This window comes from Lichenostomus cassidix, chromosome 5 (genome assembly GCF_008360975.1).
Source record: "Lichenostomus cassidix isolate B80296 chromosome 5, HeHo_3.0, whole genome shotgun sequence".
Classification (NCBI taxonomy): domain Eukaryota; kingdom Metazoa; phylum Chordata; class Aves; order Passeriformes; family Meliphagidae; genus Lichenostomus; species Lichenostomus cassidix.
In genome coordinates, this window is record NC_139486.1 from 63,433,654 (window position 1) to 63,450,589 (window position 16,936).

A 16,936-nucleotide genomic window follows, 5' to 3' on the forward strand; every position below is an offset into this window, starting at 1 on the left:
CTTCCACTACTTCCAGGACAACTTCCAGCTTGCTCCAACCTGGTCATGGGATGGCAAATCCACAACCTCTCAATGTCCCCCCAAGTGTTTTCCTGCTCCAAAGGCCAAGATCTAGAGCAGACAGAGCTGGAGAAGAGACAACCAACCCCCAGTGATTCCCTGGGTCCTTCCCGAGAGCCATACGCCAAATTCCTCGTGTCCTTCCCACCTCTCCAACTCACTCACCACCCTTTAAAAGGCAGAAACCTCAGGCAAATCCCATGTCCAGGACATCCTTGAGAACAGTCACATACTCCAGCCATGCTTCCAACATCCATTTTATACAGAGTGCCATAGAATATACAGAAAATTTATATACATCCATGTTTCTGGAATTAGGTTATAATTCATCCGGATCTTTCTTTACAGCAGGATTAGTTTGGATCTTTTGTACAGAGGTACAAAAAACGTCACATGGAGAATGAATGGCACATGAGGAGTGCTTGAGTTTCCTTGGAATCTTCATGCTGGGGCAGCTCGGAGCAGGGATTCAGAGGGCAGCATTCCTGGGATGAGCATGTGAATGCAGGATGCTGAGCTGTTTTCCCCCCCAGTTGCATATCCAAGTGCTCCAAGCCCTGCCAGAAGCAGTGGGAGCAGCTCGGAGCTCCCTGGAAGGGCTGGTTCTCCCAAAAATGCCAAAGGCTTCAGCTCTAAGAAGGCAATTAGGATCCAGCAGGAAATTAATCCAGAGGTATCCTGCTCTGAGCTGCCCCAGCATGGGATGGGACACAGGTGACAGGCAGGAAGGGCCTTTCCAGAGAGGCAGAGCCAAAGGAAAGGGGCTTGCAGGGCGCAACATTCTGGACAGGAAGGCACACCCCATCCCCAAAATTCCCTGTGCCATTAGGAATTCTGCTTAGCGCAAGGATAGGAGCTCAAGAGTATTCCCTGGACTTGTGGAGGGAAAGGTGGGAAGCTGGAGCTGCAGGTGTGGCCACTTTGTCACCAGCAGCCACCACCAAGTGCTGGGGACTTCCCCGGAAAGGAGTTAGGACCCAAAGAATGTGGCAGTGTCCTAGGAAAAACCCCCTGCCGGGATCCCTTTGCACATAAACTTCCTGAAAATTGGATATCCCGGCAGGACAGGGCCGTGCCACTCCCGCCTGGGACTTCCGTCTCTGAGCCATTGGAACTGCATAAAGCCCCGGATGGGAGGCCGGGAAGTGGAACCCCAAAAAAACCCCAACATCAAGGCTTGTTCCTGTGCTGCAAGGATTTTCAGGAATCAAGAGCTGGAGACAGGGAGAGGTTTCCTTCATCCCACAGGTGTGCTGGGAAGGTGGGAAAGTCAGGATATGGAGCATGGCGTGACGCAGTGATGTCAGAGGGACTGGACACAGCAAGGAAAGCGGGAAAAATTCCCAGGGAGCTTACCTTTGGAAGGGGGCTGCTCCAGAGCCAGGGAGAAATATGGTGTGGGTTGAAGGGAACTGCCTGCCTAGGGTCAGGATTGGCTTTTGGCACTTGGATATGACCTCAGGCAGCAGGGAGAAGTGGGAAGATGTGGGAAGTCCTGGCTGAGGCAGAATGGGAGAGCTCGGGAGCAAGGGCAGCTCTGAGCAGGCCTTGACCACACCTCCATACTCCCAGAGAAGTGGGAAAGGAAGGTGAGAGATGTCTGATCCCAGAAATTTGGGACCTGAAGCCAGGGAAAACAAAGGCACAATAGGTATGAACTCAAAAAATGTGGAAAAAACAATGGGAATGGAGACAGCAAAGCGCTTGGAGGCTGATGATGATTCCATATGACAAAGCAAGGAATTGCCCTAATCCATGGATGTTTGGAATTTCCAGCCCTTACACAGCTCCTTGGAGCTGGAAGAAGGGGAAGGACATCAGTGACTGCTGTTCCAGCCCCCCTCCCATTCCCCTCCTGATCCTTAACTCCACTGTGGAGAGTAAAGGACTCCCAGACTGAATCCAAGCTTCCAGCTGCAATATTCCCTCCTCTCCTTCTTTGCACAGCTACCAAGGATGGGCAGTGTTTGCCTCCAGCAGGATCCATGGAGCATCGCTTCCTCCACGCAGGAGCGCCATGAGAGGGAGCTTTGGCACAAGGAATGAGGCTGTTCCTGAAATCCAGCGGCTCTTCCAAAAATCAGCACTGCACAGGCTCTGGGAACAATGTGCAGCGAGCCCAGTTACAGGCAGTGCTTTCCAACTCTTTCCTTCAGAGGAATTTCTCAGCAGAGCAATCCTTGTGGAGCTGCTGGTGGAATGCCAGCCTTCCCTTTCCTGCAGCTCTGCAAACAGGGAATCACAGAATACCAGAATTCTTTGGATTGGAAACTGATCCAGTTCCCACATGCTGCCATGAGCAGGGACACCTTTCCCTAGCCCAGGTTGTTCCAAGCCTTATCCAAACTGGCCTGGAATATTTCCAGGGATGGGGAGTCCACACTAGGCAACATCTGGATGTTCCTCAAAGGCTGTAGTTGCAAGCACCATCCCTAAACCCATGGGAATGAAATATTCCTGATACTATCCTGCAAAGCCAGAATGTCCTACTGCCAAGGGAAGAATATCCCAGAATGAATAAGGATAAACCCAGCATCCAGGGGAGCTCCAGCCCCACAATTCTCAAGGCAAACACAAAAGGGCTCTGCTGCCCATGGAAATTCAAGCCTATAGAGGTTCGTGGATACAGCCCCAAAACATAAACTCAAACACACCCATTCCAGCAATAATTAATCCCACCTAATTCCCATTGCCAGGGGTAATCCTGATTATTCCTATGTCCCAATTTGTAAATGAAAGCTGTGTGGGCAGTTCCATGGAAATATTATCTGCCTGCAGGAAAAGAGCAGCAAAAGCTGGGAAAACATCAAAGTGCATGGAGAATGTGTTAGATACTGATCCTGTATCCCCACGCTTGGAGCTTTTCCTCCTTATTATGTGCCCTTGGAAACAGATTTCCCACTTAAATCCTGCTTGGGACCATCAACTATTCCTGGAATCTAACATCCTAAAAGAATAGAACTGGGAATCACTGGAATTTTATATCCACACTGCCCACCAGCTGTGCCATCCCAGCCCTGTGCAGAGAGCGAAATACCTCCTACAAATCCTGCTTGCTTTAGAAAAAAGTGCCTAAAATGTGCCAAGAATCCCATTTAACTGCTTTGGATCATCATGAGATGGTGGAGAATAGTTTTCCCATGTTTCCCATGTGCTACCAAGGATGTGGAATGACCCACCAGCACCCAGCGAGAAGGGAGAGATGAGGTGGCTCCTGAAATAGGTGAGATGAACAGGAAGCAAAGAAAAGAGGGAAGTTTTAGGAGGAAGTGAATATTCCAAATGGAGGAGGCAGTACTGAAGGAGAAGGAGTAATGATAAGTATTGGAAGAGGGCTGGTACGTCCTCAGCACTGCAGGATCCTTCCCAAATTTTTGGCACTGCTGCAATTAAAGCAACAATAAAATCAATTCTCACTGGTGCAGAAGAGCCTCAGCTCCACTCCTCTGCCAACTCTTGGAATAGTTTGAGTTGGAAAGGACCTTTAAATGTCACTCAGTCCAAGGAAGAAGGATCAGAATGGATTTTATGGATGAGGCATGGAATGGGTGACCTGTTGGGATCCAGGATCTGGCGTGTCAGGCACTTCCAGCACTGCCTCCACACAGGGTGGAACATCCTGTTGGAATATCATGGGAATATCCAAAGATTAGAAGGCACAGAGATGAAGGGGAGGAAGCAGAAGCCAAGAGATTTGGAAAACTGGAGATGCTTCATATTCCCAAAGACAGAGTGGGAAGAGAAAGCGTACAATACAGATGAAGGAGGTAGCTGCAGCTTTAGCATTTATTTCAGCATTCCAGGTGTGCTTTTCCAGGAGGACATGGGAGATCAGCCTTTCCAAATGCCCAGATAGCAAAGGAGTGATGGGAATGGAGACATGGAATGCTGGGGATCAAGACACAGTGATGGGGATCAAGACACAAAGACATTTAAAGCAGAAATAATTCCAAGAATGTGTATTCCATTTGGGAGGACTGGGATCAGATCTGTTTGTCAACAAAATCCAGGAATTATCCATGATGAGATACAATGAGAACCTTCGAGGGCCTCTTTTGTGCCTTTACTCCTTGACCTGTGGCAAGCTCCGCTCCTGGGAATTACGTATTTCCAGGCTTTTCCAAAGTCCAGTGATCACAGAGCAAAAAACCGCAGCATTCCAGGCTGCCTCCTGTCAGGGCAAGGGAAGGCCATTCCCACGGGATACAGTTCCAATGGCACAGAGAAGGAAACAGTCATCCAAGGATTGAGTCTTCCAGGACGTGGCAGAGGAGCGTCAGGGAAAGGACTTTCTAGTGCAATATTTGAGCCACGGAACATCAGCAGGTTCCCACTGGAATCATTTTAGGAAGGAGAATATCCCACTTTTCCTCACCTGGAGGCACATCCCACCAGTAGTTCCATCTAATCCCAGGTATCCATGTCGCTCCCAGGGATTGAGATGATCCTTTTCCTTAGTGTTTTAAAGTGCTTTGCAGATCCCAAGCTCTGCCTTAGTGCTAAGGGTTAACTCCTGCCCAGGAAAAAGGGCAGGAATGAGCTCCTTATCCCGACTCCCGGGCCAGGAGGAGAGCTAGCCCGCTAGCCCCAGCCTCCCTGCCCCTCAGCTCCCCTTTTCCCCTCACCGGGAATTTTTGTGCGTATTCCTGAAAAAATCACCTTGGTTTCCTCAGTGCAGGAATTCTTCCTTACCCTGTGCTGAGCTCCTGAACCACCTACTCCTGCTCCTTTTTTAAAGACCTACAAAAACAAAAGGAACTTCTGGTTGCTCAGAATGGAAGGATTTTTCCTTCTTCAAATCCCTCTGAATCCAGAGGTGCTTCCTCCCTTTGATTCCACTCAAGGAAAGGTCACCTTTGCAACCTTCAACCATAGGGATCATGTTTTCCTGCCTGCTTCAAGCACTTCTGAAGGCTCTGTAACAGGTAAGGAGCACGGGCTGGAACATCCCACACGGGATGGAGTGGGATATCAGCACTTGGACACAGAATCCAGTGGAATTCCGAGCACCCAGGGTTATTTACATCAATGCATACTGGTTATAAAGTGCTCCTTGATGGCATTGGATCCCACTGGCTCCCGGGAAGCAGAGCCCTGACCCATCCTGGGGCTTCCCAAGCCCACAGGGAGAATAGGAGCCCCGGGATTTGCCAGGAGCTGAACTCCCGGGAAGTGCAGCATCCTCCCACAATGGAAAAAGCGCCAGTAAGGAGAGGGAAAAGGGAGCAACCACAGGATTTTGAGGAAGTTAAACCAGGAATTTCTTTGCCAGGGAGGGAGGATGGAGCTCCAGGGAGAGCCATAGGTAACTGCTGAGCTCCTAGGGGGTGTTGTGTCAATTCAAGGCCTTTTCCAGGTCCCAAGAATGTTTCATTTCCTAGGATAGGTAGTTTTCCTCCTGCTCCCATCATTGGAAAACCTGCCTGGAGAGGCAGAGCAGGCTCCTCCGGGCCCGGAGGCTCAGGTAGCTTTCCGAACAACTTGCCCAAGCTTTCCTACACAGAATTGTGCAGGTGGAGGGAGGGTGGGAGAGGGGGGCAGGCAGCTCACCCCGAATCCAAGCCACTTGGGAAGCACAGCGCTTGGAATCCTGCCTGCCCATCCTCTCTTCCCCCAGTCCCCAGAGGGAACAGCAAGGGAAGCAGAGGATGACCATGGATTTTCCTTCGGGAAAGCCTCTCTACTTCCTTAATAAATACCTTCCAACCAGCTCAGCAGCTCTGTAAACATACAAGAGATTGCAACACTGGGAAAAAGTCCATATTTTCCCTGAATTCCCAACAACAGAGGCTGGCACTGATCCGTGGATGCTGTGTATGGGTGGTGTGGGGACCCCCAGGGATCCAGGAGAGACTCCCAGACTCCACAGGGGCCTGGAGAATAATGCTGGGTGCATTTTGCAGTTGATCCATCCACATCCATGCAGCTTTGAGATGAGAATCCTGGCAGTCCTGGGGAATGTCGCCGGCTCAGAGGGGTCCAGGGAATCAAGGTGCGATGGGGTGATATCCAGGAGAACTTTCTGCCAAAGGAGGGACATTGGGGTCTTGGGAATAGCGTCCTTCCCACTCAGGAGTACTGGGGAGAGAGAAAACACGGTGCCAGCCCCATTCCCACTGCGCCTGGCTGGGAAGGGGAAGCTGGATTTGCGGGGAAAACAGCCCCAATGGCTTAAAAACGGGAGTGTCCTACAAAAGCAATCCCCATGGAAGTGTGCCGAATTGGATCTTGGGCCGGATCCATGGTAGTGCAACAGGGCCCAAAGTCTCAATCCACTCATTTCCCAAACCACCAGCTCGGTCCTGAGGGGAGGGATCGGGCCCAGCCCCCTCCTGCTTCCATCTATCCAGGTATCTCACTCCCAAACTCAGCAGGTGCCCCGGGGCAAGGAATCTGCCTCTGGAATGAGACAGGCTGAGGTAGGGAACTTTAGTGCCTCAGACCCTCTCAGGCCCTGTGGGGCAAAGCTTCTCCCAGCTCCAAGCACAGGATTCCAGCACAATCCATCCTCCAGACACCACCACTGTGTCACCCCAGAAGGGATTTCTCCAGCTGTCTCCTCCAATCCCAACTGCCTGATGACGGTCTCCTCCATGGATTATCCCACTGGGATCATTCCACCCCTTTCCCCTGCACTAAAGGGCCGAAATCATGAGGTCGTCCTGCTTGGCAGGGCTGGTTACATGTCCGGAGGGGGTGGAAGTCCGGATTTTGTCCGTGGCCAGGCATTCCTGGCTGCTCACACCCGTGGGAGTGATATCCATGAGTTCTCCGGATGAACTAAGGGGGAAAGAGGGTGACACGGAGATTCCCGATGAAGGATCTGTCGAGCCCGCAAACAACCTTGGGGGCTTTGGGACCAAGTTGGGCTCGTACTGCGCCCTCAGCAGGATCTCCTGATCGCTGACAGATTTGGGAATCTCCGCAAAGTCGCTGGAGCTGTCCGACACCATCATGCAGTAAATGTCCTGGAAGGAGCTGCTTTTGCTGTCCAGATTGAAGAGGCTGTCAATGAACTCAGCGAATTCCAGCACCTGGGGACTGGGAACATCGGCCAGGCGGCCATTGTGGAGTGCCGGCTCTTCCCGAGGGGACAAGGAGGCATGCTCCCCGTCGCTCCCGGGGCCCTCGGCGCTGCAGCGGCGCTGGGGGGTGGTGCCGCCGCTGTTGAGGATGTTTTCTGGGGGTTGCGTCTCCTGGGAATGCTTGGAGAGGCTGTCGGCAGCCAGCAGCTCTGTCCGGGAGCTGAGGGAAGGGTTTTCCTCAGGGATAACAGGGTCTATATAAAAGCAGTGCGTCTCGTCCTTCTCCATGACCGCATGGAGGCTGGGGGAGCCCCGTATGCTCCGGAAACCGGAGGAGCGCCGGGAATCGAAGCTGTAGATGGATTCGTTGTCCGAGAGGCTCTCCATGGTGGCCAGAGGGGCGCGGCGGTCCTGGAGCTCCACGGAGAGACGTTCTTTTGTGTCCAGGAGAAGCAGCTCCACGGGGTCTTTCTGCACGGGAGAAAGTGGCTTTGTCTCGTAGAAGCCCTCCAGGCTGATTTCCGAATGGGATTTGCTCCTGCAATGGGAAACAGAGAAGGTGACGCTGCAGAATTCTGGAACAGCCAGAGGATCCAAGTGTTGGGCACAGAATTCCTCTCACAGCTCCTCCAAACAGAGCCATCCTCAACTCCCAGGAATCTCTTCTTGTTCCATCCTCCCAGCTGGAAATGTCACAAATGGATTCTCCCTCTGCAAACTCCAGTTCTTGCCCTTCTCCCTTTTTTCCTGGCTTAATAAATCCCTCTCTCCTGCTCAGAGAGGCTGTGAACTATCCCGGATAGTGTTCTGGGTAGGATGGGGCTTGAAGCAACCTGTGGACTATCCCTGATACTGTTCCAGGCTGGACAGGGCTTGGAGCAACCTGGGCTAGTGGAAGGTGTCCCTGCCCATGGCAGGGGTGGAATGGGGTGATCCTTAAATCCCTTCCAACCCAAACCAAATTTGGCTCCAAGTTTTACCTTGGGAAAACCCCATCTGCCTGGATAAGGAGAAAAGGAAGATTCTTCCATACCTTTTCCTGACCTTGCTGCCCTCAAATTCCTGAGAAACACAAAGGATTTTTCCCCTGACATGACACAAGACATCCTGAAGCTTAAAATCTCACAAAGGCAGCCCATGGATGTGTCTTTCCCATAAACATGGATCACACCGCTCCAAGAGGACTCACACCTAGAGCTAATATTCCATGAAAAAATTCTTTACTTGGTACTGCTGTTCCTTCTGTCCGCTGGGATGGCTCCAGTTCCGATCTGCACAGAGGGGCAGCTGGGCAAGGGCTGGCTCTGGAATATCAGCTCCGGGGTGAGATCCACTTCTGTAGGACTCACCATCACTTTGGCTGCGGAAAGTAGAGCTGTTTTGCCTTTGTTGTAGTTCTCCAAGACCTGTCCAAGTAAAGCAGTGGAACAGCAGGGATTTACTAGAGGCTTTCGAACAGCTGGATTGGCCTCTTTTTTCCCCAGAGCCTTCTGGAAGCATATGGAGATAAAGGATTAGATGGATAAATCCTGACATATTCCTGGATGAACATCCCTGGACTCCAGTTTATGGCAGCTCCTGGAATGAACTATCACCACCCAATCTTATGTTATTCTAACATTAAATCTGGCAACAGGAGCTTCCAGGACTTTGGGAATTCCATTCTCAGACCTCATCATGCTCCACTCCAACACCCTGTGCAAGACTGACCAGGAGCATCCCCTTCCCTTTCCTCCTCTTCTCCAAAATAAATGGCCTTTGTGTATTTAATCAGCTGTCATTCCAGGGCAAGGCCAGCCTGTCCTGCTGGTTTTTTGGGATGGCAATTCCCTGCCTTACCTTGTTGAGCCCTTCCATGACCACGTAGGGGAGATGCTCATGCAGCATGGCTGGGGAGATGATCACCTCGTTGAAGGCCTTGTTGTCCCCCCAGATGGCAAAGTAGGTGGGATCCTCCTGCTCACAGCAGCTGGAGAAGGAGTCCAGACAACAGGGAAAACGGGATGAAAGAGCAGGGCAGTGTTTTGGCATGCGAAACAGCAGGATGCAGAGGGAGAAAAAGAGGAAAAAGAGGGAGGAGGTGTTAAAATACATATTGCTCCGAAGTCCTCCATTATCCAACAGGGACAAGGGCTAGTCATCATCTAAAGAGGAGAACAACTTTGGACAAGGCCATGCAATAAGGGAAAAAGGCATAATAGCTTTAAGCTGAAAGAGGGCGGGTTTAGATGGGATATTGGGAAAAAATTCTTCCCTGTGAGGGTGATGAGGCCCTGACCCAGGTTGCCCAGAGAAGCTGGGGCTGCCCCATCCCTGGAAGTGTTCAAGGCCAGGTTGGACAGGGTTTGGAGCAACCTGGGATAGTGGAAGGTGTCCCCGACCATGGCAGGGGGTGGAACTGGATGATCCTTAAGTCCCTCCCAATCTGAACCATTCCAGGATTCCATGCGCTGGTTTAGATTAGATATTGGAAGAAACTCTTCCCTGTGAGGGTGGTGAGGCACAGGAATGGATTTCCAAGGGAAGTTGTGGCTGCCTCTCTCTAGAAGTGTTCAAATCCAGGCTGGGCTAGTGAATGACATCCCTGCCCACGGATCTTTATGGTCTCTTCCAACTCAAACCATTCCATAACTCCGCCAGCACAGACATGGCCACTGTCCTGTGAGACAGTGGGGGGAAAAATACCCTTTTCCTTGTGTCACTGAGTTTTCCATCAGGAATTCCATCAGGAATTGCAGGACTCACCAGCACTGCTCGGCAGGGTGGTTGTGCACCACATGGATGATGCGGCCAGGGGGGTACAGTGGGGTGCTGGCACTCAGGGCGATGGTCAGGTCACTAGGATGTGTCCAGAGCCTGTTGCTTGTCACCGAATTCTCCTCTGGCTCCTCGGGAAGCTCGGATTTGGGAATGCACTTGGTGGCTCCCACGATGATCCGCCACTGTCCCCACAAAACAGAGAGAGACAGAAGGGAGGATTTGAGGAGAGAAATACAAAGAAATGCAGAATTGCCTCATAAGATTTCAGAGGTTTAAACGATTCCAGAGGCAGAATATTCCCTGTTTTCTTTCACACAGGAGGGATTTGCCTAAGGAAGGTGTGTGAAACACCAACAGAGGTGTCAAGGTAAAACAGAGTGATGCTGGGAATAAATAGGGAAAAATACAAAGACAGGAAAACAGGGAAGCTGGAGACAGAGATGATCCAAGTGTTTCTGAAAGTTGTTTTCCATTTCCCAATTATATACCCTCTCCAGGTAAATTCCATCATGTTTTATCCCTAAAAATCTTCTTGTTTTATGGGGTTTTTACATCTTGGTGCAATGGCAAAGACTGGGGAGGGACAACTTCCCACACTTCCTATCTCCAAGACATGAGCAGACCTCGTGTTCTGGAATCCATCCTGTCCTGGAACAGGATCACCCTGACATTCCTACAAGCACAGCAATTGCTGTACTTCCAGCCTGTTCCCAGTTTTTACTGGCCAGGAAAAGCCACAGTTAGAACACAGACTGTAAGAGTGGCTCCGACAGCAAATTCCCCACTTGGTTATTTGGGATCTGTGAGGTTAAGTCACAGCAGATGAGCTGGAAAGATCCCACTGAGCTCTCCAGCTGCCTTCCAGCTCTTCCATCATTCCTCTGGCTCCCTAAACACTGATCCTGATGAGACGTGGAGGAAACTCACCCGTCCTACCACTAAAATTTCCCATCCCTGCTCAGAGGTACTTCCAGCTGTTGATTCTTCCCTCTTACCTTTGGTTTGGTGCTTCTTTGGAGAACATCCAGAAGCTGCCGGCGAAATCCCTCCAGCTGAGAGAGGCCAATCCTGGAAGAGAGGAAGACATGACTATGGAAAAGAGGAAGATGTCACTCTGGAAAAGAAGATATTATATGGAAAAGAGGAAGACATCATTCTGAAAGAGATGAAGATGTGATTTTGGAGAAGTGAGTCTGCAAAAGAAGAAAATTATGGATTATGGAAGAGGGGAAAACATATTCACAACACCCGGGCAGGGAACAGGACAAGAAGGATACAGTGCACAGAAAAACAAGGAATGGTGTTTAAAAGGACACTACAAGGATACAACATGGAGCAGACGGATGCAGAGGTGGGCTGTGGCATCAGCCAGGAACAGGAACCAGGAGTGAAAGGCCACAGGGAATTACTGGGACAATAACCAGGATCACACCAGTGAACAGGGAAGGAGGGAGGTGATGCCGAAGGATGACACAGAACAGGTGAGTTGGAAAAGTGTCCTGGAGCTGAATGGCACCACTTAGCAGAAGTAAGGATGGACAGGACTGTGTCATCCATGTAAATCCAAGGCTCCCTGCTCAGCAGAACATATCCCAGGAGATGAGGAAAGTGAGGAGGGCTGAGACACAAGGAATAAGCTGGTTTGGAGATGTGAGGTGACAAGGAACAGCAATTTTGGGACAAACTGGTCCCAATGAGGTGACAGTACATCCAGCACGGGGCTAGGATAACACAGGAAACCAGGAAGGTGGCACTGATATTTCAGGTACCACAAAGAGGGATTCCAGAGGTAGAAGGGATTCCTCTTCCCTTCACACAGGAGGGATTTGCCTATAGATACCCCAACAGAGGTGTCCAGGTAAAACACAGTGACATGGAACCAGGAAGATAAACAGCAAGCAATACAAGGACAGGAAAATGAGGAAGCTGGAGACAGATGATCCAAGTGTTTCTGACAGGAAACAGATGATTTGAGACAGAACAGCAGAGATTCATCAAGGAATTCAGACACTTCTCCACTTGCCTGGGCACCAGATCTTTGCCAAGCACCACCGCGGTCACAAACTCCTTAGAATACTCCATGGCATCCTCACTGGAAGAAAAACAGGAGCAAGAAGAAGCAAACACTGTTTCATTCCCAATTTGGTGGCAGGGAAACCAGGGACATGAACCCCAATCCAAGCTGCTCCAGGCTTTTGGGATTTGCACCTCGTGGAAGAAGAGCCTGATCTCCACATCCCATAGCCCAAGCATTACCCTGCACACGGCTCTGGATATACGTGGGAAAGGAAGTGCTTTAAGGCAATGCCTCACAATCATTTTCCAATAGCTTGGGAATGGCAGGACAGCCAAGGAAGAAGACATCCCGTGCTCCTGAGACAACAATGTAGGATGAAATACCCCAATATTTGGGAGAATTCAGATGGCAAATATCTGCAGCAACCTGAGTTCCAAGATGAGAGGGAAGGAATCAAGATTCCCACTGTGTGAGCTTACTGGAGATATTCCCAGCTAGTTACCACAGGCAGAGGCTGCGTGACTGACCTAGGGATGATCCTGGGCATGACACAAGTCAGGAGCTGCCAAGGGATCCAGGAGTGGAAGTTTGGAGCAGAAGGTTGTAAAACTCTCCTGAAATATCCTCCTCTGTAGCTCTGTGGCTGCAGAAGACCTGGGAATACTACAAGGAGCGCTGGCATCCAGATCCAGCAGCAGGATAGTTTAAAACCCTTGGCTGCTCCTGGAATATGATGCAGGATCTACCGCAAGGGGCTTCTGATAATCCATGGCTAAATCCAAGGGTCCCCATGGTGTCTACCAGGACTAGGAAGACCTTCCCTCACTTTATAGTGATCCAATGGGATGTTTGGGAATGACATGACCAGAAAGTCTGTTGCTATTTATGATGAGACGAATTCAGGATTAATCTCTCCCTGGACTCATGCCATGGCCAAGGGAGAGAAACCAGAATACTCCCTGTGACCAACTTCAGGCTGCAGAATGACAGAAATCACACCCCAATTCCAATTTCTTTGGAAAGAGTCCAAACAGCCAGATCAGCTGCTGCAGACACCTACATTTGGTCAAGTATTTCCCTTATTTCCATCTGTTCAGGGAGATGGGGAAACTGGGAGTGGGCAGAGTAAGAAAATTGCACCCATTTTCCATTGAAACTAGAGCCATGGATAACTCAGTTATAAACTATTTGGGAAAGTGGCCACCTGCCATCCTAACCTGAATTCCAAACTATATCCCAGAGGAAACACTTGGCTTCTCCAGGCTGCCTGTCCGTTTCACCGCTCCCTAGAGCCTCACAAGCAGGATCCAGTGTATTCCAGGTGTATCCCAACACCTACCTGAGCAGCCCACCTGGAGGGGAATAGGCAAAGCACTTCAGGGATGGATACTGGGGACGCAGCAGGAAGGACAGGATGGCAGCTGTGCCAGCTCCCAGGGAATGCCCAACCACGATCAGGCCGTAGTGTTTTGTTCCTCTTCCCTGAAAAACAAGGAAACAACAAGGAATTGAGGTCAGGTTGGAAATGAAATTGAATTTGTCCCCAAATCTCTCCCATTGCTCAGTTTTGGAGTCTGTTTCTATTGGAGTCTGTTTGGAGTTACAAGCACTCCAAATTCCAGCTGAACGGCTCCTTGCTTCTTCTGAATCATGGAATGATCATGGAATGGTTCGGGGTGGAAGGGAATGGAGACATCATCCCATTGCACCCCCTGCCATGGGCAGGGACACCCTCCACTAGTCCAGGTTGCTCCAAGCCACGTCCAACACATCCTGGAACACTTCCAGGGATAGGGCAGCTGTTCTGGGAAACCTGTGCCAGGGCCTCCCTGGATGCTGGAATTCATTCACTTCTGGTATTCTACATTTGACCTACTGGGACTTCCCCGAAACAAAAAAAGGTGGGAAGAAAAAAGGAAATGCATGCCAGCTGTATGAATTATTTAGGATTTGAGGGAAGCCTTTTGTCCCTCCTGTGAACATCCAAGTCCACACAGAAAGTGTCTCTACACCTCACTGGATACTTTTCCCTGGAACATCTGTCCTTGGCAACCATCAGAAACAAGGTCCTGGGCAGGCACTTATGGACCTAAAACCAGGAAAAATTCCTCCTGAGTACCAGGAACAATCCCCATTTTCCCTTTCTAGGCAGAGAGGAATGAAGCTCCATCCCAAAAAGCCAGATGCTGGTTTATCTCTCCCTCCCTCTATTCACCAAATATCCCAAGGCACCACTTCAACAACTATTCCCAACACATAAACCAAGGTAAGCTGCTTCTCAACATCTCCCTTGAGTCCTGTGACATCTCCCTGCCACCAGGAATGTGCCCACAGGGACAGTCAGCTCGGAATTCCAAAGAAAATCTCCATACAGATGGGAATTTAGTTCCTGCTGATTTGGTTTTAATGCGCCCTGTCCTGCATTGCCACCACGTGGGACTTCCTGCCTTAGGAAAAGCAAAATAATCAGAAGCTCTGCAGTGTTGGTACTTCCAAAATAAAAAAAGCCTTGCAGGAAGTCTGGGTGGGGCTTGGAGCAACCTGATCTTGTGGAACGTTCTCTGCCCATGGCAGGGGGAGAAATGGGACAAGCTTTAAGGCCCTTCCAACCCAAACCATTCCATGAATGAGTGAGTAGCTGGCAATCCAGAGGGGCAGGAATTAAAGGAAGAGCTGAGAAATTAATACAACAGAGTCACGGACACGGAGATTCCCTTAAAACTCAGTTTTCTAGGGCATCTCATCCTCTGTCCGGGAGACAACTCATACTCACCAAATCCCGTCCAAAAGCTTGGGACAGCACCATCTCCTGCTCCAACTTCTTCTTGATGTACTCAGCAGACAGCACCATTCCCTGTGGAAAGAGGGAAGACACAGCAGGATGTAAATGGGATCTCAACATCCAGTGGCCAAAAGCTGCGGAAGCTCAGGAGTGTCCTCAGCATGGATCAGGATGGAGGGAGAACTTACTCCCCTCTGCATTTCCAAAGTTCTGGTGTTTAAGAAGTAATGGCAGTTCTTAATTAAGGAGCATTCCAAGGGCCTATTCCTGCGCTTTTAGAGGGAAAACTATCCCAAATCTAATGAACTTTAACACAGGATTGTGGATTGGGTACATCAGGCCCTGGGACCTGAGGCAGAACAGAGAAATAGATTTGGATATTCGGAACACTGGCCTTTTAATTGCCAAATTATCCTCTTCCAGGAAAATCTGTGAAGGATTTTTCCATTTAAATTTGGGAATAAAAGTGTGAATTATCCCAACAGAGGTAACAATACAAACATCAAAGGGAAAAGTGGCAGCACTAGGAATTAGTTCCTGCCTTCTCCAGCCATCAATACTGAGGGAATTAGGCTGTCAGAGAACATTCATCCCAAATTATTAAAGGTTTTTATTCCCAAGAAGTCAAGGTGTGCTGGAAGATGGGAAAGATCATATCTGGGTCTAAGCATTCCTCCTCTCCGCTGATGAGTGTTTCTCCCTCTGTGTGGCAATTCCAAATGTAGTTGATCCAATTCCAAGTGCAGTTATAAACAAGCAACCGGAATTTGGTTTGTTGCATAAATTCCTGGTGATGCTACAGTTTAATCTGGCGGTAAGTGAGCCTGAACTCCAAATGATGGGGAAAAATGGGGAAAACCAGCTCCTTGGCTGTTTTCCTTAAAATCCCTATCTTAAAAAGGTATAAGTACAATGGGACTGTTATTAGGGGCTCCCTCTCCATCTCAGAGATATAAAAGGGTTCACGGCTCCAAAAGCAAAGAAACATGGAATTTTCCAGGTCCTCCATATCAGAAATTCCCTTGATCCCAATCTGGATGCTGGAGAGGAGGAGCAGGACATGGAAATGGGACATGTGGGACGCTGCCACCACCAAAAAGCACCACAGTGGTTGTGCTTTAGCCCATATCCCAGCAGCTCCCCAGCTTCCAGAAGAGTCTCCCTTCCCAGTCCTAATGAGAAGTGAGCAGCAGGCCACTGATCTAAATTCCCACTGCGAATTTGGGATTCTATTTTTAGGGAGTGTGACCCAAATCCATGGTGATGTCACTGCTGGGATGTTAATCAGCCTTCGGGATGTGCTTTTGGTAATTATATCCTAATGGAGACAGGGATTTTAATTATTATGGAATGAGACTGCAAACTTCCATTTAGATTTTCCCTTGAAAAAAAATTCCTAAATTTCATGGAATCCTGTTTCGGGTTGAAAGGGACCTTAGAGATCATCCAATTCCATGGACAGGGACACTTTCCATTTGCCCAGGTTGCTCCAAGCCCCATCTAACCTGGTCTTGGACACTTCCAGGGATGGGGCATCCATACATTCTCTAGGAAACAGATTCAATTTCAACCTAATAAAACTATTTGGGCTTAATTTTGAAAGTTCACATGAAAACAGCCAAATGGATGAAGAATTAGGGAAAGGGAATGGAAATACTCTGCATTTTTCTGCATCCCGAAGGCACAAAACTGATTGGGGGTATTTGAGATTTGGGAGAAAACCCTCAGAAGGGTCTACTTAGGAGAGAAAAATGTTGGAAATTCCCATTACTGTTCTACCAACCTGGGATCACAGCTGAGCTTCCAGGACCTTCCAGCAGCTCCTTCTCGTCCTCCTGGTTGGCTCAACACCAGGAAATAAAGCTCCATAACATCCTATTTTCACTAATTTTGTCCTGGGAACTCAACAATTAAAATCTGGATTCACCCCCTTGGCTCAGGGTTATTTTTAAAATTAACTTTGTTATAAAATCAGTGGATTTTATTGCAAAAATAGTGAAGTTGGATCCTTCTTTAAGTTATAATCCCTTTTTTTTTGCATTCTAATCCCTAAACTTTAGTTCCAGCTCTATTTTTTTGATCCAGAATAGCTCAGTGCCCTGATAAATATTTTTTAATTGTGACATTGGAGCTGTGGAGTGATAAAAAAAATAATGTAAACATCAAGACTTGGAATTTCAGGATGGCTGATGGAGACCCCCAGGGATGGGTGGGACAGAATCAGCAGGAAAACACCCAGATCAAACAAATCCTGGGAAAGCTCCCACATAGCCAAGTCCTTGTTTCCAAATG

At 49.3% G+C, this 16,936-nt stretch overlaps 1 protein-coding gene across 2 annotated transcripts in view; it reads right to left on the bottom strand.

The window, feature by feature from the left end:
- Positions 1 to 301: 301 nt before the first annotated feature.
- The window catches only part of DAGLA (diacylglycerol lipase alpha), a 57,393-nt gene continuing 40,758 nt past the window's right edge, over positions 302 to 16,936 (bottom strand). For both annotated transcript variants that reach the window (XM_085063653.1, XM_085063654.1), the window contains 8 exons: positions 14,636 to 14,716; positions 13,202 to 13,344; positions 11,869 to 11,937; positions 10,841 to 10,913; positions 9,831 to 10,027; positions 8,925 to 9,054; positions 8,310 to 8,491; positions 302 to 7,623 (listed from right to left, as the gene is read on the bottom strand). In XM_085063653.1, coding sequence (XP_084919779.1) covers positions 6,696 to 7,623; positions 8,310 to 8,491; positions 8,925 to 9,054; positions 9,831 to 10,027; positions 10,841 to 10,913; positions 11,869 to 11,937; positions 13,202 to 13,344; positions 14,636 to 14,716 — 1,803 coding nt within the window. In that variant the 3' untranslated portion in view covers positions 302 to 6,695. The remainder of the gene's footprint in view (positions 7,624 to 8,309; positions 8,492 to 8,924; positions 9,055 to 9,830; positions 10,028 to 10,840; positions 10,914 to 11,868; positions 11,938 to 13,201; positions 13,345 to 14,635; positions 14,717 to 16,936) is intronic.